The 25,511-nt window shown below is 34.4% G+C and overlaps 1 protein-coding gene across 2 annotated transcripts in view; it reads left to right on the forward strand.

Moving 5' to 3' along the window:
- The window catches only part of LOC137928653 (amyloid-beta-like protein), a 168,995-nt gene extending 154,197 nt beyond the window's left edge, over nt 1-14,798 (forward strand). Inside the window, exons 2-17 of one of the 2 annotated variants that reach the window (XM_068771576.1) lie at nt 2,181-2,342; nt 4,008-4,143; nt 4,703-4,924; nt 5,055-5,246; nt 5,336-5,496; nt 5,671-5,778; nt 6,463-6,588; nt 7,396-7,533; nt 8,018-8,164; nt 8,507-8,602; nt 8,760-8,942; nt 9,430-9,627; nt 9,853-9,945; nt 11,353-11,454; nt 11,964-12,119; nt 12,563-14,798. In XM_068771576.1, the coding sequence (XP_068627677.1) occupies nt 2,181-2,342; nt 4,008-4,143; nt 4,703-4,924; nt 5,055-5,246; nt 5,336-5,496; nt 5,671-5,778; nt 6,463-6,588; nt 7,396-7,533; nt 8,018-8,164; nt 8,507-8,602; nt 8,760-8,942; nt 9,430-9,627; nt 9,853-9,945; nt 11,353-11,454; nt 11,964-12,119; nt 12,563-12,673 (2,331 nt within the window). In that variant the 3' untranslated portion in view covers nt 12,674-14,798. Of the gene's footprint in view, nt 1-2,180; nt 2,343-4,007; nt 4,144-4,702; nt 4,925-5,054; nt 5,256-5,335; nt 5,497-5,670; nt 5,779-6,462; nt 6,589-7,395; nt 7,534-8,017; nt 8,165-8,506; nt 8,603-8,759; nt 8,943-9,429; nt 9,628-9,852; nt 9,946-11,352; nt 11,455-11,963; nt 12,120-12,562 lie in introns of those variants that run through there. The other variant, XM_068771568.1, reaches the window with a different exon arrangement.
- Nucleotides 14,799-25,511: the final 10,713 nt, after the last annotated feature.

Here is a 25,511-nt window from a genome sequence, read left to right on the forward strand (position 1 = left end):
CTGGATGGAGTTACCTAATCTATATTGCTGACTAGACAACAATCCCCTGGTCTAGACAAATTCGAATTCAGTTCTCCCTTTTTGTCTGAGTCATACGTCCAAATAGACTTCCTATTTTATTCTGTGTTTTTAAGTTTTTATTTCTTCAACTATTCTCTATTCTATTTTTTTTAAACGATGTTCTCGTTTACATTTTTGTATTTTTTATGGAATATATTATTTATTAATCAACTACATTATTATTAAAATTTTTGGTATGCCGTTTATTAAATATTTCTTTAAAACATGACACGTTTGCAACAGTACACATGTGATGTAATTACAATAATAAACAGTTATTATTCAATTGAAATGACTAATTCAATAAATGGCCTTACGAAATTTTCGAATATTTTCCTAGTAATTGAAATTGCAACGTATATTCTTTTTATCATTTGTTATTTGTGTGTATAACAACCAATCGTAGTCGACTCAACTTTCCAGTCAGTTGTAAATTTAAGTGCCAAATAAATTTTTTAGCTTAAAAAAATTGTCATGGTAGTTTTCAAGTAATGGAAAAATTCACACCGAAATATTTCACTTCACTCCAATTGAGGATGCTTCAACAGGTGTACGAAATGACACTTTATACCAAAAAATATTCTTCGTGAACACTTCGAGAATAAAGATTATTATTTAACACAGCTCGTAAATAAACAACTATTTTATTTATAGTTTATCCTCTAAAATATTAATTCAAGTTGTAGTGTAGTCTAATGAGATCTTTAAGGTTAATATGTATGGATAAACAATGCTTATATTATATTCGCTGGAATTTAATTTGAATGATAATTATTGGCATTGCATTATTTGGATACCGCAGTAATTTCATACGCATACACCTGATTTGCCATACCAAACATAGATAATTGAACATTATTTATATTTAAATCATTTTCTTTAATTACTGATTAATGAAAACATTTTGAGGCCGTTGTTATAATAACAAAAAAAAAAGACACAGGATTAGTTACAAGTCCTGGCAGCCATCTAATCTAAGAATATCCGAAAAAAAAGTTATTTCTCGTACATTTTACAATAATTAATGCCCAAAACTATGAAGAAAAATTCAGAAAATACCAGTATTTAGTAGAGCAGACCACAAAAAAAGACATAAAAATCTACAAGATTAAACTTTTATGTATTATGCATGCTTTTGTTTGTGAGACTGTAGGTATGGTTGCGTGTGAGAAAGAGTTTTATATATAATTGTGGAAGTATTTAAATTTTTTTCACATTAAAAGAACGCCATAAGTAATAAAATTGACTTATGTGATGATATTATAAAGTACAAAGTGATTCTTTTGACAAGTAAATATTACGAAATTTACAACGCGAGAGACTTATGTCCAGAAATATTCTTTAACAAATGTTGCCCCTGTTACAAGCAATATATCTCAATCTTATATCAACTACGGTCCATTCGCTTGTCAATCCGAACTCTTCAAAATAAACGAGCACTTTGCGGTGAACATAAAAGGCATTTCAGACAGTGAGAAATTTATTTAGTGGAAGCACAGGCGAGAGGCATACCATTTTTATCTTCTTATAGAACATTTCCATTTATATTTCAAGGCCCTAGGCCTTCGTGTTTTAAATGAGAACAATTACAGTAATTTTACGTTAATGTATTTCGATAATTGCGACAAAATATTCAAACAAATTTTTGATGCAAATCTCTAAAAAAAGATAATGATTTACGATATTGCATGTTTCAAAAATTATAATTTGATTGATAAACTTGAATTTTGGACAAAACAATCAAGGATTTTTCGAAACAAGGTTCCAAACGTTCGGGATAATTAAAACGAAATATTTTTTTTTATGTCATCTATATATTTTACGTTTTAACTTTTCTTCTTCAAACTTCGTTTAGTATACTAAGATACCAAAGGAATTTCATGTTGTGTGGTATAGATCGTGGATGATTCATCGTTCTAATATTAAAAAAAAATAGATGTCATCAGTATATATAAATATTATACTATTAATTATGTTTCAAAATATTCAATGTATACGCTAAAGAAGGTTCTTGTTTAAATATTATGCTAACTTTTTTATATTCTTCATTTTTAACAAGTCAATTTTAAGATTCTTGGATAATAAAGGAATTGTTAGATTAATTAATTAATTAATTTCAGGCGTCCAGCGGAGCGGAGCCTCAGGTGGCTGTGCTCTGTGAAGCCGGCTCCACCTACCACCCGCAGTACATGTCCGCCGGGGGAAGATGGACACCCGACTTAACCACGAAACCACGCAACTGCCTCAAGGATAAAATGGAGATTCTGGATTACTGCAAGAAGGTACAACATATTTTTCACTTTATGCCTACTTCACAGATTGTGGAGATATAATAGGTTAATCTTCATTTATTAATTAATTTTTTACACTTTATTGTACTCCATAGATAATAACAAAAAAGAAAGAATGTATATACAGGTACAAGAGGTCTCTTATTGCTCGTGGCGATCTCTACCAGATATCCTTTGCACGGAGATAAGAGACATGAAGGAGAGGGCATATTTGGGTGTAAATACATACTAAAACATACATTACTATAAACATAAATATATACAAAAACGCTAACCTATTTTAGAGGCCATGGAAATAATATTTAATTAGAAACAAAAAATTGGACTGCAACTGGGTAGTATCATCTATTGAATAATTAAGGTTCTGTACAGTGAACATGTATGTCATGAGAATAATGCCAGTGGAGCCCAATTTAAAATTAGAATCAAATTGTGGCCCCTAGTTTGCATCTTACAACTTAAAACTACGTAAGATCCACACTCTGCCAATCTGAGAATAGCCCACAAAAAATCAGACGGTTTTTTAATGATTACGTAAAAATATTTTTACAACAATAGTTAAGAGCTTTAAACAATTAAGATTCATTTTCTAGCTTGAAATCCTTTACATTGTAATGGAATATTTTTACAAGTTTCAGACATTGCACAGAAGTGAAAAACCCTTAACCGTTGTCAAACCCTCTACCGTTGCCCAAAAGAAGAGTACCTAATTTTATGAGAATTAGTTTTCAAAAATTTTCATCTGAAAAGTTCGTTGTTCTACAATGACGTCTGCTATCTAAATTTTACATTAATTATAACAAATATCTCTAATAATTAAGATTATTTCATCTATAATTCTATGTTACTTGTTCATAATCATTTTAATCTTTCATTATGTACAATTAGCTTAAAGCGTGATTGGCTAATAATAATTTATGACGCGTAAGGAACGCTACATCAATTACATTTCTGTTTACGAAGCCGCCGGCTCATCAGCTTTATGTTGGCATGAATCCATTAATCATATCCGAATCGGCTTCAATGTTGTTCGCGCCAAATTAACAATTAGCAATCATAACAAAACGTGACCTAACTTTGAGCCCCGATCTAATTGTACTGAAGCGATTATACAAACATTCAAATCATCGGATTTGATTCTGATTAATTAATTATTCATTATTTATTCATTATAATTATCCACATATCGATCGTTAAACACACTTATGTAAATCATGAGAAATCAAGCCAGGAGAGGTCAATTTGATCAATTGACACTTGAATCAGATTAAACCTTTTTATAAGGGTATACTTTAACTTAATGCTATGAGGGTTCCAGCCCACAACAAACTCAGGCGGGTTTTAGGTGGTTACTTTTAAAATATCCTGATAATAATAGATAGAATTATTCATTTCCACGCTACATCACTTAAAAATCTTCACCCTTTAAAAGGATTTGATTACAAGTCTTTGTTTTCTGAACCTCTTTTATCTATTAAAATATAATTGAGAGATAGTACAAAACTACTTCAACACAAGGAGACTGAATACAAATGCCCACAAAAGTAAAATAACAAGCTAACTTTATAAAACTCAGAGAATGATATAACTAGCCTTTCTTTATTTATAGTCCTAACAACATTTAACGTTTAGTGTAATATTTTCTTAACTTTTCAGGTATACCCCAGCCACGACATTACTAACATCGTTGAAGCCTCTCACTACGTGAAAGTTAGCAACTGGTGCAAACTGGGGTCGGGCAATGCTGCTAAATGCAAGGTCACTCGATGGGTCAAGCCTTTCCGCTGTCTTGGTACGATTTCATAACTCAATATCTTTCACGCGTTTTACAATATATTTTGATTGCCTATTTATTATTTCTAATACTTAAAGAACTTTTAACCTTTTGAAATTTATTTTTTATTATATATATTTACTTGAACTACAAATATTATATCTTTATTTGAATAAACAAAAACTTCAAGTTTCAAAGTTTGCTTTTATTTTTGGGCTCATGAATATCATTATTTTGAAATATAATTTTAATTTATTTACCTTGTTTTCTCGTTTGATTTATTCAAAGTTATTATTTATATATAACAAGATAAGAAAGCTGGAGACACGAGTTTCATGGCCAATAGAATACAATTGAACTCATTTGAAATGACATTCTTCAATTTAAAATAAACCTACGAAATTTCAACATATGTCCTTATCTTAGAAGAGTTCAAAAATACTCTTTTTTATGGTTACTTTCATAAATGCTATCATAATAAACTTCTTACTTCGTCGCTAAAAGTAATTTGAATTAAGTGTCGTTCATAACTTGAATTAAGTTTGACACATTAACTACGAAGACTATTTGTCGGCAGAAGGTCCATTCCAATCAGACGCGCTGTTGGTCCCCGAGAGTTGCCTCTTCGATCACATCCACAACCAGAGCCGCTGCTGGCAATTCGCTCGCTGGAACGCCACCGCTGGACGGGCCTGCGCACAACGAGGCCTGAGGCTCAGGACCTTCGCTATGCTTCTACCTTGTGGAATCAGCCTGTTCTCTGGCGTCGAGTTTGTTTGCTGCCCGAAACATTTCAAGGGTAAATTTACTCAATTAATTCTTATTTAATACACGAATAGGCCATTAAGAAATATTCATAAATTTCAAATCTTTTAATGAACCCACCCGCAACATATTTTTGTATTAAATTTGGTATTTTTTTTCTCCAGAAAACGTAAAGATGCATAAGCCAATGGATGTCGGTGTACCAGTGAGCCCAGGCGGTGAAGAAATGTTGGCTGCTTCAGCTGCAATGGATGAACGTGATGATGAACTTCTAGACGATGAGGATGGCTTAGCTGACGACGACGATGACAGCCTTAACTTGAGTGATGACGATGACGACGATGATGCCGATGACGGTGAGTTTGGTGAGCGCAAAATACATTACTGAAATTTTAAAAAGGAATATTTCTAATTCGGTCTTTAACGCTAAAACGCTTTTTCATAGATATGGACGAAGATGAAGATACTGATCTTTCTCGGGACGACGACGCTGAAGACGATGACTATACTGACGGCGATGATAGCGCTTGGCCTCGTCCTGAAACTTCTTCGCCTTCTTCAACTACCAGCACCACCACCACCACCACAACCACTTCTACCACCGTGGTACCTTTAATTTATATCAAGTTTTGAACTTCAATATTAATGTGTTGGGATCACCAATTTAAAATTTTAAAGTGTGTAGAAATGATTAAGTAAAAGTCTTGTAAAATGCTTAAATATATTAACGTACACGTAATGAGTCATTATGTGGTTTAATTATATTTATACAATTTACAGGCTTCGACCGCTACCTCGGATCCTTACTTTTCTCATTTCGACCCCCGCACTGAACATCAGAGCTACAAGGATGCCCAGCAACGTCTTGAAGAAACTCACCGCGAGAAGGTTCGTAAAAAAAAATTATTTAAGTTTTATAATAAAAGTGTTTACATTACAGGTAAGTTCACTTTTTAGATTTAGTTAGCCTTATGTTTTTACTGTCCAATATTTGACTAATAAATAATTATTAGCTTACTGCAACGTTGTTGTGTCTTAAATAGAAATAATATTTTACATGAAATACGAATCACACATTATAGAAAAAAGGATTTGGTGTGATATCTGTAAAAAAATCACTTAATACCTTTGGTACGTTATAAATGGTAATAACCAGGAAATTACATTAAATAATCTTTGAAATTAAGCTACAATAATGTAATGTCTATATTAATATATCGTATCATTATGTACTCGTGCTAAAGAAATTTAAACATAATTATGTAAATAAGAACCAGTTTACAAAATTTATCACTATATACTGGTGTGTATATACACAGAAGAATTAATCTATATTAGAATGTTTATAATCATCCGAAAATTAAAAACATTACTGTTTATAAGATCGCTAATTACTTATACATCACAATAGGCACCAACGCACTTAAATCCTTTAAAAACAGTCGCCAGATGTTTTAAAAAGCATGCGTAATTAACAATCTTTTTTCGGAAGTTTTCGGTAGGATTGGTAGCATAGTACTCAGTTTAAATTGACCTATAAACTCATGTTGATATGAATTCATTTCCTTGTAGATTACTAAGGTTATGAAGGAATGGTCTGAACTCGAAGAGCGCTACCAGCAGATGATGAGCTCGGACCCCGCTGCTGCCCAGACTTTCCGACAGCGCATGACTGCCAAGTTCCAGGCCAACATTCAGGTAACCTTATTTTATATAAGTTTATATTACATGACGATAAAATAACATACCATAAATCTGAGGGAATTACATCTTGGAAAGTTTTCACAGTCGCGCGTCGTATAAGTTATGGTTCTGTTGCACTTCAGCCGTTGCCCGAAGTCTGTCGTCTGGCATTAAGACGACTAATTTAGAGTCGGTCGGGTTTGCTGGTTAGCAAACAGCCTTTAGAATATAAAGGATCAAGTGGCAGTCGCAATATTATATGTTAGTACAACTTTTGAAGTAAATATCAGACACAGACATACGTTAGTATATTTTTAGTGACTAAGTGTTTGAGAAAAAGCTGTGCCCTAATACATTAATATAATATACTTAAAACGGGGTCCAAACATGTTTCATTACGTGTATACATAAATGATAACAAGAAGATAGATAATAAGAAACATACATTTCTGTGTTTTCATTGCCATCTTTTTTACAGCTATGTACCTTATCATCTGCCAGTAATTAAAACGCATTTAACTATAGTGTGATGAGAAGTGAATATGAAGTTGTCAATTTATTTCTAATACTTCACTAACCTAAAATTATGAAACAGTTTTAAATTTTGGTCAAAGTTCATTTTTTTATTCCTGAACATAAAACATGCCGAGAAAAATCTGTCAAATGTTTGTATAAAAAATCTTCGAATTCGTGACATTTACAAAAATTCGAAAAGATTTCGCATAGTCATCAAATACGGTAATATTACCACAGTTATCAGAAAACCGTTTTGTATTTACAAAAAGCTATTTCATTATTTTTTAACTATTTTCTTTATTCCAGTCTCTGGAAGAAGAAGGAGTGGCTGAACGTCGTCGCCTGGCCGCCCTGCACCAGCAGCGAGTCCTTGCCCACCTTGCTCAGCGCCGCCGTACTGCCCTTGCCTGTTACACTCGCTCACTCCGAGACACTCCACCAAATGTAGGATTATTTACATATTTGGACGTCTTCTTGGCCCTGATTTCCAATGACTCCTTACTATTATACAAATTAAAAACCGCAAAAGTATATACTCAACGAAGCCTTAAGGTTCTGAAGGTCATAGACCGGCAAGCACAACAATAGTTAAGTTCGTCGGACAACGGAGGAAGTAACCCTCTTTTAACCAATTCCTTTATAAAACTTTATGGGAGTACATATCCAGCGGATGACCTAGGCTAGGGTTAAAACAATGATGAAAACCTATACACAAGTTAAAAAAATTAAAGCATTCAATATGGTATCTCTCTTCGAAGCAGATCGGCATTCCTAACCGGCAGTGGCTCACTAATTTCACCTATTTTAAAATAATTAACGATGAGTGCTTGTAAATGCCTATTTGAATAAAGATATTTTAAATATGAAAAAGTTAAGTAATTTATTACAATAAAAGACAAAATTTTATTTAACCATAAAATTACCACAGGCTCATCGCGTCCAGAAATGCCTGCAACGGTTGGTCCGAGCGCTTGCTGCTGAACGAAGCGGAGCCCTGGCCGCCTGGCGACGAGCTGCAGCAGCTGGAAGGGAAGCCGCCGCTGCTGAACGTGCTTCTGCTGCCGACCGACTTCAGGTAACTCAAAATAAAAATATTTAATTAGGCTCAAGGTCACCCAGAGAGCAATGGAGAGAGATCGCATCAGAAATGCGAAGATCCACTTAAGAACCAAAGTCAGCGACGTAGCTCAAAGTATTCTCCGTCGGGGCCAAAAGATAATCGAATGGTGACTACGAGGCTGTAGAAGCAACGTGGTCTGACCCTCCATTAGGATGATCGATGACATGGTCATGGGAAATCGCTGGGTGCTGGCAGTGCATGACTGACCATCATGCTGACTGAGCAGACAAATGATAGCAATGAATTGATTTTATTAAAACAATTTTAACGTTTTTATTTTAAATTTGGAAACATCAGGATGCCGACCGCGCTCTGCAACGTGCTCTGTCTTCCCTCCGCCGCCGGCCCCACCTCTACGCAAGCATCGGAACCGCCATCGAAGACTACGTGCAGGTACTATCATAGTCCATTAAGTCAAGTTTTCCAATTCACTAAATGTCAGTGAACTGAATTATGATGAGCAACCATTCAACTCACATTACTATTAACGTAACTTTATTACATATGTTGAGAAGGAAAAATTCGCCTAATTTTAACGTACTTTGCCCAGTCTATGCAATCCAAGGACGACATGGCCGTCTCCCTGATGTCAATGACCCCTGAGGCCGAGGAACTCTTGCTGGACCGCATCGAAGCCGAGGTTCAACGTGAACAGGCCGCCCGAGAACAGCTCAGCGTGAAACGCGACCAACGAGTCCGTCAACGTCAAGATATTCAAAACGAAAGGGCCAAGGTAAGGAAGTGGATTAAGAGTCTTATCCTATCTAAAATGAATCCTATATCCTTCCGTCAAGTCATTTTTCAATTTCCAAATTGCTGAAGTGCTGAAGCAATTTTGGCTTGGTGTTGATGGATCGGTTCAGCCAGGTAAAAGCCTCGATTTTTTCCGCTATGGAAATTTAAAAATAATTCTAGTTTTCGTCACCGAAATAAAAACGATTTTGTATCGAAATGTGACGGGTTCCCATTATTACATTTTGAGTTGGGTCATCATCCAATAACTGCTCTAATTCTGCTTCTAATTCGATCTTTGTAGGAAGCATATGCTCTGTAGTGGTCGTCAATCGGTTGATATCTTTATTTCCTTGTAAACTTTCCACGTGGCTCAATTGAAATATGTAAAACCAATTAACCGAACTGGTCAAGCTATGCTCGAGTTATGTACATAATATATTGTTTTCTATGTATAAACTACAAAGTAATTTCGTAAATGATTCTAGACATCAAACGGTGTTAAGGAGAGCGACGAGATCGACGATGAAGCCAACGAGGTAAATGAAACAGAGGAAACCACTACGGCGTCGTCCACTCAGAGCCCAGCGCCTTCGCCTTCCGCGTCCCCTGCCTCTTCGGCATCGCCTGTTCCCATCCGCGAGTCCACAACCCGCATGGTGTATACCCAGGAAACTACCACCACTGTAAGTAAAAAGAATCTACTTACAAATTAAATCAAGTCATTATGATCATCATTCATTATCTCAAGAAGTCCACTCTTGTACATAAAAGACGCTAGATGCAGGCCGCTTCCAACTGGTCCTATTAGAAATATCTGGGAGACACCTATATCCAGCAGTGGACATCCTGCGGCATAAAGTATATAAACTGGCGGTGATGATTAACAAATATTATTTGTACCCGTAAAGGAATTTCTAACGAGCACGGTGACCGAGGCTCCAGAAACTGAAACGGAGACAGGAGAGATCGGCGAGACTTCCAGCCGACGATCCACTAGCGAGGTAAGAGTGACCTCCTGGTTATAATAAATATAACATATATTTACAGGTTAATTGGTTATAGGTGTAAAAACTTTAAAATATGGAGATATAGTTCATTTGCTGTCAGTTATGTATATATCCTACCCAGATTTTAATGGTTTCATAAATATAAAATTACATAAGAAAAGTGTCTTCTAAATTCTGATTACTACAAATTACGAATTATTATTGTTTACTATCTATAATTGGAAACTTTGTGCTGACAGAAGCTATTGGCCTGTCGCATTCCAATAGAGTTTTAGAGTTATAGTTTTAAGCAGAGTTATTGGAAATAAGTAAAAAAGTTTTAAAGCTTTTTGCTAACAAGGCAGGTTATAAGACAGCATAGTTTTACCTATTATCAATCACTCTGTCTATCATAAACATTGTCGAATTGTCTATTTATGTCTTACATATTTCAGAAAAATTCAAATATTTCAGAGTGATCGCTTTATATAGGGTGGTTAAAAATTAGTCTAAAAGCATAAAGGCTTTGGGCTGTCAAATATATATTGTTAAAACTCTTCTCACCTTTAATCAATCAGCTTGTATGTTAGAGAATTTTTTTTTTACCATTAAAATTAAATATTAATTTGCAATATTTTGAAAATGGAGTGAAATGTCAATGCGCCACAGTAATCCTTCAACAGACCATAGATAATCTATCGTCAATCCGCGTTAGAATGCGGTGTACCATACAAATATGCTTTCTGCTGGAAACAATTAGATTAGTAACGGAGTGTAGTTTGACCGACGTACTATCAATAATTCTCTGCATTCGTAACGCGAACAGACTGCATTGATTAAGTTAATAAGAATATCTTTATTATTCGCAAGATCCATTTCCAATAGTTAATGTAAAGTAAATAAATATGTAAAAAATTAAATTAAGTTTCAAGGGGAAATTTGACTCTGCTATCATTGGACACAAAATAAGTAAATATGGTCAATTTTAATTGATGTTTAGCTCACTCTTGTTCTTGAGAGTAGAATAATATAACAATCTCTAATCAATAAGTTGAACTTAAAAAAAAACCTGGCTTTATATAATATAAACTTATACTAATTAGTATCAGGAAGCAATTGGTTCCAGATGAACTTCGCTATCTCTTCTGTTTATTTCAATTTACATTACTAATAAGTAATAGTGAGCAGAATAATATGCGTAATTTTTGATTTTTTTAGTTTATTTTTAATGAATAAATTTATACCTAATATTATCATGCTAACGAGTTACAAAACTACTTTTTTCTAAGATTTTTTTTAATTCAAGGCGAGCGTTATAATAATACTAAATATTATTTTTTTGTATCGACACTACATAGCACTTTGAGCCCAAACATAGCACTAGAATATTATTATAATTACTAAATAACCTCTCACCATCAGACGGAAGGCGAAGGTCTACGCGCGGCCCTGGAACAGGCCGAAGAGCGAGCTCCACCACCGCCCGCCCACGCTCTCAAGCACGAATTGCAGCATACGCAGCCTGTAAGCTTTCAGAATATTCCAATATCTACTCACGAATTTTTCTTTTTTTATATTATGAACCCACTAGGTGAACCGACGATATAGTCAAGGCCTCGGGATGACGCTGAATAGAGGCAGCGCAAGGCCTTTATCGACTGTTATGATGATGATAATGACAAACGAAGAGTTGGATCAAAAACATCACTTTACTCTTTAACTTTGTGTGACATATATCAGCTACATGTATCAACATTCCGAGTTCTACACGTCTTCCGATGATCTTAACGAGATCGTCTGTCCACCTTGAGGGTTCAAGTATATGGGTGAGGCCTATATCCAACTGTGGGCGTCCTAAAATGGCGACGATTGTTATGACAGGCCCTAAAACCTGTATTTGGGTTAAACATTGCGACCGCAATGCAAATAGCAACGATTCGATTGGTTGCAGTTTCTAAATTATTGGAAGTATTAGCTGTGCAGTTTAAAAGAAACCTTGCATTTTGGTAAAGAGAGTTAATATTTGTTTGCAGGGCTACACGGTTCGCGGATCTCCTAGTAGCGGTGGATCGGGAGCACTGTACCCGGCACTGTGTGTTGGGGGAGCTGCTTTGGCCGCCGCAGCCGCCGTTGCCCTGGCCGTCGCCCGCCGCCGCGACCGTGCCCCTGCCGCCCAGGGCTTCGTTCAGGTATATCTACTACCTTTTATTTAATAAAAATATTACATGTAAATAAGCATAACTATAACTATCCTGATCATTATTTAACTAAACAAAGTCCCTGTCCCACATGCAAGGGGAATGGGTGGTCCTCAGAAACAGGGGCGTTTAAGAAACCACTCTGATCTCTGCAACACAGGCTAACGAGTCTAATGCCTTTGCGTTAATAACTACCAACCAAATAACAACCTCTTTCAGACTTTTATACAAACGTTATATACATTTCCATTGCGAGCTTAACACAATTATTTAGAATTAAACGCTGTTTAATTATGTGTGTGTCGAAATTTCCAATAAGCAGAAACCATCAAATCATCCCAAACTTTGATAAAGGATAATTTATTGACATATATCAAATAATGATAGAAGTCATATATATATGGTGATACTTGAACGTGTACCGATTGTTCCAGGTGGAGCAAACTGGAGCCGTAGCCCCCACTCCCGAAGAGCGGCATGTTGCGAACATGCAGATCAACGGCTACGAAAACCCTACCTATAAATACTTTGAAGTCAAGGAGTAAATTCTCCTCGACCCGCTCTCCCACCGGACTACTCTCTTTGTAACCTTACTTTAAAAACGGATTGATTTTATACTTATATTTAAAGTGCTTTTAATATTTTGTTAATGTTTGAACATTGATTTTGTTAAACGTTGATCATGATCGCGCTATTTATGTAAAAATTATTTGTTAATTGCTTTGCTTGTTCTCAGTAAAAAGAAGCCCTTTTGTGATGTGTGAGTCCGTGTAGTGTCCCTGTGATTTGATGTCCCGCGTACTTTGTCCCCTAAAAATAATTCTTTATGGAATGAATGTGTGTGAAAACTTGTTTCTTCTTCCTTGACCCTGTCCGGTGGAGGAGGCTGGCAATACATTGTTTTTGGAAGCTTGTGTGTTTAGTAAACTTAAACATATGTTGCGAGACCCGCAATCTGTCATACAATAACATAAGGAATAGTGATATGATTTTATATGTTCTGTTATGTTATTTTTGCACCAAATTTTTTGTTTTATTCGTAAGTTTAGAGCTAAGTTTTTTAGTATCCTAAATGTCATAAGTGTCACCTTGTAGTTTTTTAACTTAAGTTGTCGAGGCCGCGGCCCTCGTGATAATGCCCAATGGACGTCTCTCTTTTCAACTTCTCTGGTTATTAAACACTTAAGACTTTTCGTATTGATCTCATCTTCAGCGTCTATATTTTAGTTAGGTCTGTCTCTTGCACGACGGCCGCTGGGCGTTGTCTCCGGGGCGAGTGGAACAAACGTCCATTGTACGCTGTGTATATAGACTCCGCGTACGAATTTGAACCTTAATTCACTAACCTTTAAAGCCCGCTTTCCTTTTCTAATGTAGGTAGATCATAACGTGAATTCTATGTAATAAAATGCAAAAATATATTTTAATAATTATTGTGTACTTAGCGAAGGGACGGGCGGCAAAGCCGGTGCGGGTGAACCCTCTTCACTTCAACCTTGTTCTAGTCAATGTGGTTCTAGATTGGCTTTTGTTTTAGACGCGCGATCATGGTTTTATTTATGGTGTGTAATATTTTTTGTCTCTTTCTTGACCTTTGTTCGCCCGCGGGACAATACTCATAGTTCCCACTTACATTGCATCGTGTACCCAACCCGTGCCTCGACAATTGTCCACTGAAGCGTTTTTAATCTGTGACACGTTAACACAGTCGCCGAAACGGCGACTTCTAGTCACAGATTGTCACAGAGTATCAAAGCGGTGACATTTCGTCGCGCACGCACTGGGGACACGATAAGTCGAGATGGTAAGCTTAGTGAGTGTACGTACGATTATGTATAAGTAGATGTACAAAAAGTAATACATTATATAGATGTTTTAGCGTCAGATACATAGATATAAAGCAAAATATTATTATATATCGCATTCGTCCGTTTAAAATAAGGGCTTGCGCTCGTGTCTAATCCCACGTACCACACTTAATGTTACGCCGTAGTTAAGATGTAATTCTGCCTCAGTATTATATACATTTAAGCTTATTTGTTACATAAGCTAATTTATATACACTAATTTCTTTACGGGCGTAGTGACGGGTCTACATAAAGTAAATCATATCAGAAACGTTACGGCGCTTCTAGTTTCACCTATTCCTCTGCACTGTGAATAATTGTAAGTGATACAACAACAGATGGCGCTAGAACAAACTTCTAGACAGTTTTGTATAGTCATACATAACAGATAACGCTATTTGCAATTATTTTACATTGCAACTGAAAGGTGTAAGCGCTCGCCCGTGGCTTGTACGGCATTTACATAAGTCTACTCACTGTGTATAACGTAAGTTTAATCCTGCATAAAGTACCCGCTATGTATTTTTACTAATGATTCTAAGTAACTACAAGCCGACTATTTATTTTTTTAACAAAACTGTTTGCTCAAAATCAACCTGTCTCTCGTCGCCAATGGAGCTGTCAGTGACAGGATTCCGTGTCGCATGGAAAGATATTCGTCGTAGTTCAACAATTATTATCGATGTTCGTAGTGGAACCCCGGTTTATGTAATTCCCATTTCAATGTTACACGTATTTTAAGGACATTTAAATGGTTTGAGAATTTTTGTGTTTACTGTGCTGCATTTCATTGTGAGTTCGAAGTTCAAATTGAATCAATAAATAGAAACATAAAAATTGGTGTTGTTATTGGCACTCTGTGCTGCAATCCTGTTTTACGCTTTTAATAGTAAAATAAGCTCTGGGGTATTAGGCGAGTCGACTATATAAAGAAAAAAGGCCGTAACATATAGTCAAAACATTCATAAGCCGTCCATTGGGCCCAAAAGATTACCTTTGTTTTTTCTAAACGATTAGTTCAAGGCTTTGCGTCTCTTTTGGGCAACGAAGTAAATAATAAAGAGCTAGAATAAAAATACACAAATATTATTTGAAAGCCTATTGAATAACAAATGTAAACAAATAAAACAAATAATGAATAACAAATGCAAACCAAATATAATGAATATAAATGCAAAACAAAAATGAATAAATTTAATGCTTAATATCATTTCACAGTTAACAAACAGATAATTCTTTTGAGTTTTATTTAATCTTTTGAATTTTAATTAATCTGAAAAAAAATCAAAAATTAGTTAATTAAATGGAGTAAATCTCTTCCATATGTTTTTTATGAACAAATTTATGTGCAAATTGATTCAACTTATTTTAAATTTTACGAAAAGTAAATTCTGTAAACATTAGTTTACACCCACCGTGCTGCGACCAATTCATGTATTTTAGACAACCAACTTGACATAAAACATACACAAAACGTTTATTATAATAATGAAAAGCAACTTAATGTAATACTGTCTTAGAAACTGCGATGACTTGAGAAATTCAAGCACGAGTTCAGAGTAAAATCAGTATTGATTCGTGTCATAATACACATTAAAAACTACAAAAGACTATACAAAAAATGTACAAACCGATTTTTGTAATACAATTGAATACAAAGTATAGAATTGTTCTTTAATCTTGTTTTCAGTAAGATTTACGTAAATTTCTAAAAATTCTCAAGTAGTGTCTTTGTTCGAACATGCCATGTGTTGAAAGGATTAATATTAACGACTTTTATGAAGAAAAAATTAAAGTCGTTATCACCTTTTCAATCGAAGGATTTACACAGCTGAACAAAGGCTTTCTAATAGATTTAATATTGGATTGGTTGGCCCACATCCAGCGTCTTCCGTTGACCTCTAGAACAGAGTTCCCCAAACTTTTTTGTGTCGTAGACCCATTGCCATGTTTTCCGTGTTGGGTAGACCCCCTACTTACCAGATATTGATTTGCTGTAAATTTCTAACTGTGGTGAAGTTTAGTGTTAAAAACTTAAAGTAAAAACACATGTTAATTTATACATTTATTAATTGAATTTAAATTACAACTAATCAAAATAAAATTTTGTATCTGTTATGTAAAATATACGTAACCCTAAATAAACATAAAAAACTATAATAAAGTCATAAGCAATAAGTCAATATTTTAGTGAGAAGGGTGAACCTGATGCTTTAATAATAAATTATCAACATTTGGCGTCATTTTTGTAAGGGTTAATTTTAAATCTCCACGGCTAATGATGTCCAGTCTGTTTCTTTTTTTCGTTAGGACATTGGTAACAGCGCTGAACCCCCTTTCCACTAGGTATGACGATGGAAAGGAAATTAAAAATTTCCTCGCTATATTCCATAATACGGGTATGTTGTTTTGCTGCCAGAATTGCTGATATCCGTTTTTAAACTGAACCTTAATTTCTTCGTTTGTACTTAGTTTGTATTATGACATTCGTTTCTTCTATGTCACCATATGGATTATTTATCCACGGTAGTATTACCATAGTCAAAATATCCTCAAACTTAGATTCAAAATCTGAATGAAGGGCATTTAAATGTTGAACGTAAGTTGAAACGTCGTCTTGTTTGTTGTTGTCAATGTTTTGTTGTGTATGTGTTGAGATCCACTAACGTGGACCCCCATTTTTATTTCATGGACCTCCAAATTTTTTTTCGCTGACGTACACCCCTTGCAGATTGTCATAGACCCCTAGGGGTCGATATAGACCACTTTGGGAATCACTGCTCTAGAAGATCATCCGTCCAACTTGTGTGTGGACGTCGCACGCTGCGCTTATCGATTCGTAGCTTCCACTCCCGAGTCTTAAAACCACTGGGACTACTTGTCTGCCCACTGCCACTTCAAATTGATAATCTGGTGGGCCAAGAGTATACGACTAGAAAATATGAGACATAGTTTACATAGGGGTCTTTACTATTGTCCAGGTCCGAAATATTATTGATCAATTAACAATTCGGATAACACGTTACGATAACTTTGAAATTCGTAAAGAAGTAGTTTCTAACAATGCATTTTGTGTCCTAGAAACGGAGGTAAAGTTAAAGATAGATTTAGAGAGCATCGCCGTAATGATGGGCGACGACAACCTTCGCCCATCATTCCTATCGTTTGCTTGTAGGGTGGTGAGTGACACTGTTAATAGAAACAAAACAGTATAGATAAGTACGTACTTAATAAACTGCACATAAAATAAGTAGTCAATTAATAATAGGAAAAATAGAATAAGAAAAGTGTAGTAATGTATTAAGAAAGCACAACCCAAATAAAAAAAAAAACTGTGATAAAAAAAATAGAATATGTAAATAATAAAATAAAGAAAAAAAAAGAAATGTACCTAGCCACCTAAATGTAAAAAGATGATGGAAAAAACAAAATGAAAGATATTGTGATGGAAATAAGGTAAGAATAAAAGAAATTGAAAAGTGACAGTGAGTGAAGAATCAAGATGAAAAATCTGAAAAACTTATTTGTAAATAAAGACTCTGATCCCAACTAATTAGGGGTAAGAGAAAAAATACAATGCATTTTAGCTTGCTGCAATACGCCCTGTTGACGCGCGTTGGGTTCTTTGGTGCGGTGTCCAGCTACTCATTGACTAAATTCCCAGAAGTCGCTTGTATCTTACCTGGTTAATATAATGTACTAAAATATTAATTAGATAATATTTTATAATACAATATTCTATAAGGTTAGCTGTAACTTATATTTAGTAGTAATTAATTGGAATAAATATCTAAATAGATAATATATATTTGCTACGGCGCATGAAACCTGGTAATGGAAAATCAAGCGCATGATTGAACGACTATCAAAAGCGACGCCATACCAGTATCCTTCCGGATGGTAAATGAGATCTACAATCATATTGAAAGTTCTTAAATAGCTAAATTTAAACCTCTCTTATTATGGGTATCGCCACTTTCATTACAATAACAAATGGTAAAGTCAAATGCCGCACCGTCCTGCCGAAACAGACTTGAGTTCCCAGACGACGAGGCGACAGTAAGCTAAGCCAACACTACACATGGTCATCGTCGGTTCGGTCGGGTCTGGTCTGGTCTGGTCTGGTCACAAATGCACAAGGCACTCTCTCTGAGCTGACACCTATAACCTACTTTGAGAACTCTGCCTCGTGAACATTTGGACTAGACACGTGTCCAGTTCCACTCTGAACAAGGGGTTTTTTTTCTAACGAGAGTTTGGCTAGCCGGTCTCTGCGCCCTACTACCTCAAACCGGTGAATTTTGCAAATGACATTTAGGCAGCAGAATCAGCAGCAGTCTGATCTTAAAAGAAAAGCCTAACCTTTAAAATATTTGATTGGTTAATCATCACGTTGTCATCCATTATTCTCATATATAATTATATATAACATAACCAATTTTTTCAATAATATTAAAATGTGTTATGTAATTCTTATAAGGTAATGTAATTTCTAATAAATATTAACTTTACTGATTATTAATTTTATTTACACAATAAAAATAGTTTAATAGTCGACCTGATTTTCAAATGACCATACCTATTTCCATTATTGACAGCATTGATGTAAGTGATTATAGCGACATCTATGGCTCAATTTTAACACCACTGTGCTCAAAACTTTCTATTATTGAGAGCCTTTTCGAGTTTCTTATTATCTAACTAATACATTATATAAAATACACTCAATAAACTACTGCAAAAATAGATAACATGTAAAACACGAGCACTCTAAAATTTTGAATTCCTTGTAAAAATCAACATAATTAATTTTTTTAATCGTATGTACAAAACAATAGTTTCTTAGTAACTTTATGGATATACTTAACAAAATATCTTACTTTTTTCAAAGATAGGTTAAATATTAAAATGAAAAAAAACGATTTTTTCGTGATGTAAGGAGGTATAAGGAAAGACTAACAATTGAAATTTGTTCATCACATATATATATAATCCACGAATTATCTTAACAACTTACACACGTCACACATTATTACGTTGCACATTATATCCCTTTTAAAATATATTTATAACCCAGTTATCTAACTGAAATTGAAGTTAAAAATTGTAATTAGCTATTAACCATTATATTTTTATATTTTATTCAGACTAAAATAGCTAATTATTTTGTAATAGCTTCATTTTGTAGCAATAACCAGATTTTAGCAAAATTCCACCATGCTGGCGCTGCCCAGTTTGTCATTGTACGTAATCAGCAATGATATTCATTACGTTTACTAAACAAAATAAAGTAATATTTGGTTGATAATTAAACATCTTGAATTAAATTTATAAAATAATTGAATCAATATTTTAAGTTCTTGGCCATCTGTTGGTCAATATCAGTACTAACTAAAAGTTGTTATTAAAATTTTTTCTATATTATTACTTTCATTGAAATATAGATGGCGCTAGTAAAACATACTAAACTTGTTTCACGTTTCGTTTTCATTTAGGTTGATCAATTTGTAAATGTACGTCAGCCTGCTAATGGTACGTGGGCGTCATTTATAGAATCAACATTGGCTCTCTTTAGTTAGTTGCGAGAAGTCCTATTTAAAAATGAGCATACTATCTTTAGCTTTGTGAATTTAATATTACTCAATGTATTACAACTTATAAATTATTCTTTGTATTTTAACGCAGTTAATAATAAAATTAATGACTAAGTACTTATTCAAGATTTTTTGTTATAGATGTAGGTGTGAACATAAAAAATGATGTATTCTATACGTAATTTCAAAAATCACATATATGTCGTCTTGTTAATTGGTCTTGTACATGTTTGTTTTTGGCCAGATCGTTTACATTACAATGTTCAAGTCCGGGGATTAACCTAATAGCATCATATGCCCTGAGAATGTGTATTTTGAAATTAAAAATCCTACGAAGCAGACCGTTCCACTTGATTGCAAAAGAAATCGACCACAGTCGTTGATGTAGTGAAAGTTCACAGCCACTATAAAACGCGGTACATGTGTCTTGAGTAAACAACTGCTAATGTAAAACACGTTTTTTTTAAACAATTATTTAATATTACAAACAGTACATGGTATTAAAATCAATGAAGTATCACGTATTCGATTTAAAGTAATTTTTTCTTGAATTCATCACTAAAGATTCTCCCAGTAAAACTACGAAGATTCTGTCAAACAAGTCCTGACCGATATATAAATAGTAATAATATAATATTAACAGTTACATGTAATTGCTTTTGCAGAGATATTTTGTATTGAGTAGTAAGAGTAAGTTAGTTCATTTGCATTTTTGTCATTGTAACGTTTGTCATGTTTCGAAAAGCAAAAATAAATGACTTGTGCAGCCAACCGTTTACAATGTTTTTCACATTTGTTTTCTTTCACCTTATTTTAACCTTTTTTACCTTAACCTCAAATACGAATTGTACGTAATTCACCATGTTCTAAAAATTAAGTTAAACTTTTTATGTTCTTTGCTAGAATTTTTACATTGCCAGTGTTATAACCTCTTCACAGCCGATATACGACCACACTAGGGGATAGACCACCCCAAAGATCGCCATGATTATTGGAATTATGGTTACCGCATCCAGCGATTGTCTGCCACCTTGACTATTCAGTTGGTCTATGTACTGAGGGGCCTGCCCACTCGTGGTCGAACCCAACACTCGTCAGTTGCACGAGCAATTTCGTCGTCAGTCATAAAATTTTTTAAAAAATATTTTTATCTCTTATAAATTTATTTCTGTTTAATTATTGCCTGAGCTGTTCTGCTTAGTAAAGGTAGACAACGGCCCCGTGAATACCTTTATACAAGAACCGTTTACTGTTTTTTGTATCGTACGATCGAGGCAAAAAGGAACTACTGATCGCAAATATTGTTACTTTGTTTCTTCTATATCATCTTGTACTCCAATCAAAGTAAAACATTACACTATGACAGCTATTTTATTTCGCTAATACAAAAGTCTTTGTTTAAAAAAAAAGACAATTAAAAAAATATTCGCAAGTAAGTCTAATTAAAAGTGTGTAGTTCTTTGTAAATCTATCTACTAAATCAAATCATAATATTCGACTTTTGAAGTGAAGAATATAAGTTAAAAAAAATATTGCATGAAATTATAACGCAGTTTTAAGAATTATTCTATTACTAAATGAATTTCCAACTAAAGTATTGTCTAATTGGTGACGAAGGAACCATGTAGCATGTGAACTTCTCTAGTATTCAAAAATTAGAAGTTTCAAAAATAATAAATAACGTTTTGACAACATAGTGAGAAAAATTTTCGTAATTAATATAATCCCATATTAAAATTAATCATTATTAACTATCAGTATCTTCAGACTTTGTACTGCCAGAAGTTGTTGATCTGTCGCATTTTCATAAAAAAAAATGAATGTAAAGTGTTTTTAAGGTGATCACTTTTACAGTGACTCCATTTAAAACTTGCTCCTATAACCAATTACCTTGTATATATAAAGTAATGTTACTTCGATACTGTTAACATTATTGATGTGAACATCAAATTAAATATTCCGTTACTAGAAATCGGAGATCTTCGAGAAGTCCCACAAAGGTACGCCGCTGTTGCGATACCGAGGGGCTGTGAATATTTTACGTGTACAGACTAATGACCGGGCTGTTTTGAAGCTATCTTGGCGGGTACCATAGCGTCCATTTGTTTACCAGTCCAAAATATTACATTTACGTAATCGTCTTCTTGTTAAATCAGTAAGATTTGTTATAGGATTTGTTGTAATATTGTTGTTACGGAAATAGTAATAAAAATTATATACAAATTGCACACGCAAAAACAATTTGAAATGATCACACTGTGAGCTAACCCGAAGTTTTGCATATTCATATTATATTGTTGCACTCTTTAGCAATATTCGCATTATCCTAAATTTAGCTGAAAGAATTTTTGAGAATGAATGAAAGAATACGATTTTTTTTATGAATTCCAAAAAAAGTGTCATACGGCCTCAAAAATGATATAATTCCATTGAAATTTAAGAAAGTGGCATACATAATATTTGTAGAATTTAGAATTTTTGTTTGCTAACAGGAAAGTATTGTCCAACTGTACAGTTCCTGAACTGTCAAAAAAACCAAAAAATATGATAAATAACGGAAATAAAACGATGATTAAAGATAAACGAGCCATGCCTGGGGCTGTTCTGGATTGCTCTCTGAATGAGGAATAAAATCCATACACGGATGTAAAAAGCAAAAGTAACTTAACAGTTACTTGGACTAGCTTATGATGACTAGCCCAGCGGGTTGGGAAGTTAAAGCAGCAGTGGGCAAGGCACGAAGCGCGCAGAATGGTTGGCTATTCAGACCTTATGGTTGTAGAGTGTAGACCACAGACGTGAAAGCATGCCTACAAGATGGACAGAGAAAAGATAAGATCGTCGGACGTTGGATGCAAGCCACTTCCAACCAGTCCTAATGGAAATCTATGGAGTACGCTTAGTACTAGTACCGGACATCCTTCAGCTGCAATAATGATGGTAATGAAATTAGGATACCGAATAAAAGTATATATATATATATATAGTATTTTAAAGTATGACTATTCGCCGTATTATGAATATATGTAATGTAATAAATTTTTATTATTATTTCTTTTGCGAAATTAAACATTGGTAAGTTTTGAACTAAGTAGCCATATACATACATTATTGGGATGATCAGCGGAAAAGAAACTTGGGTTTATGGGTAGGTAATTTACACCTAGATAAGATTAATTCCACTGTTGTTGTTAAAAGTATGACGTAAAACTATTAGCTGAACATTGTTTTAATTTACACTTTCATCGTCTTCGCCTACCTACATCTTATCCCTGATAGATATTAACTTGAATTATAACTAGTAAGATTCCAAATTAGAAAGGTTTCGATTGACTTTAAGATCCAAAATTCATTAAGTACATTGACTAAACAGACGATGTATTTATAATAACATTTTAAGAATTTTTTTTGTTAACAAGGAAAAAAAAACATTTGAATTGAAAATTGTAAATAACTTCTTTATAAATAAACATATACGAAACTAATATAGACATTGGAGCATTTTTTATTGTATATAAACTATGTGTATCAAGATTTCGAATGAAAAAAAACATTCGTGTTTGCATCTGTGTAATGTGAAATAAGTGTCAATAATATGTACAAACAAGCTTTGTACAGTGGCTGTTATGAGTAACACAATAAATGCTCGTAAACGGGTATCTGTAAGAGATGAATATGTTTTTTTTTAATTTTTAATATGCAGATACACAATTTTTACAATACCAATATTTGTATTGCCTGACCTGGAAGTCTTTATTTAAATTTAGGATAGATAGTTATGTTTCGATTCGTGCTAGGTCAGAAAATTCTCAATCTATGCTACGAGTACCACTGGAAGTACGCAGGTAATATTTTTTTTTATTTGGACATTTGCCAATTCGGAGGGCTTCAGGCAGCAGAACGCAGAAGGCGTCTAACCTACGACCTCTTTTAAGGTAGCAAAGTTGGAGACTTTTCGAGGAAAGCCTTTTACTTACTGCCATTTTACCGGATTGGGAGGTCGTCAAGGTCTTTGCACGCTTTGGCAGACGCTCCGTGGCGTGACTAACCTCAAGGGTCCTTAAGAGGTGACATCAGCTTGGGTACTTGTACCTCGATAATACCTGCTTTTCATTTTGACAGAAGGGCACCCGTGCAAACCGTACCTCAAATTGTTCGGTTGATAAAGCCTGGGTAATTGTTTGTTATATATAGTAGTGCTCTGCGATTACTTCGCTAGCTCTGGGAGAAGAATAGTCGGAAGAAACTCAAGCAACGTTTCTATCTAAAATGATCGGAATAATCACTGAGCGTGCATGCCCTGGTAATGTGATGCTGAAGACAGGTGCTCAGAATTTTTTTGACGGCGCAGTGAACTAACGTTTCAATCCCTAAACAACTCAACATAAGAGAGAGGTTATCGACGACTGTGCAAATATGAATCCTTAAATTCTTTGGACATGTCACCTAATGTGGACTTAATAGAACGTTTGGAGGTACAAGGTAAAGTGGAGAGAAAGCGATTTTGTTTTGGCTTTGCAACATAATGGAAAGATCTCATCAATGCTCTCATTCCTCCAAACGCCGAGATACATGGCGACGCATAGCGAGAGGCACAAGAATCGTCCGGGGCATGACGATCCCCATTCTGACGACATAATTGGACGACTGATAAGTAAAATGGTAAAGAGACTATTAATATAATAAATTATCTAAATACAGATATATTTAATTTAAGATTTAAATAATTTAATAGATTTAGAATTAAGATATAAATAATTTAATGAAAAAAAAAATTTTTTTTGTATAACTTAATACCAGATTTGTATTTTGCCGTCTGTTATAAAAATATCCTTGGAAATGATTTACAATAATGTTTGTTAATGTACACAAAAGGATTCCTGAAATAACAGTCTTGATCAATGTTTCCTAAAGGGCCTACGCCCCAATGTTGTTAAAGGGGCAATTCGAAAACGGACTCGATATAAGATTGTTGCTATGACATAAAAATTATGTATGTTACACAGGGGGCATAGGAATTTTAGAAAGGCTTTAATTGGGCATCACACACAGTGCTAAAGATTATAAAAAGCAGCGACATTTGTTTTTATATTGGTAGGTCACTGTTGGTCAACCTTACTGGAATTTACAGACTCAGCGAACTTGAGAAGGCAGAGTACAAAGCGACCCGGACTTCATTTTAGGGAACAATGTTCGAGGACTCACATATTTAGCAAGTTGAGATTGACAATAGATAAGAGAAACAAGTTTTTTTTTTTTTTTAGTTATAATTTTATTAAATAAACCTAAAAAGAACGTCGTTGCATTAATTCTAGCAGTGTACAAAATAGATTTTTTTATAAGTAATAGTTGTTTATTATTGATACACTAAACTCATAAATATAGTAATCATTTGGAAAGACGGTGTATTTTTTTCTAAAGGCCAGTAATTATCAATATTACGACATCTCTTTTAGAGAAACGACACCTGTACACTAATAGTATTTGCCTGCGATATCATATTAGAACAAAGTTTGAAAACAAAAGCAAAAGCGTCAATAGTCGCTCACGGAGAACCGGATCTGGTGTCTGTACGTCGTGTCGAGTTGTTTCGGCTGGTCCGGACCCATTTGTTGTACGCGTGTCACCTTAACGATCCCCCGCTAATAACATAATCAATTTAGCCGGTGCACTGATATCGGAACGTCTTTTTGTCGCGGACGTCATTTGTTATCAAAATAGACTCGAGCCCGCATCTGCTCTGTCCGAGTTTTTTTTTTTTCGTGAACCAAACATACATTTTAATGATTATTGGATCGATATGTCGACTGTCACTACGTAATTAATGTTGATAATTATTCACTCTTGTGGACTGAAGCGTTTATTTGTTAATATAAAAATACTTACCGAGTAAAAAAAGGCTAATATCAAAGTCTTTTTTTAACATTGTTATGATTAGAAGT

The sequence above is a fragment of the Battus philenor genome, unplaced genomic scaffold (genome assembly GCF_028537555.1).
Source record: "Battus philenor isolate CCGP_79_NKW_IND1 unplaced genomic scaffold, ilBatPhil1.0.hap1 SCAF_11, whole genome shotgun sequence".
NCBI classification, from domain to species: Eukaryota; Metazoa; Arthropoda; class Insecta; order Lepidoptera; family Papilionidae; genus Battus; species Battus philenor.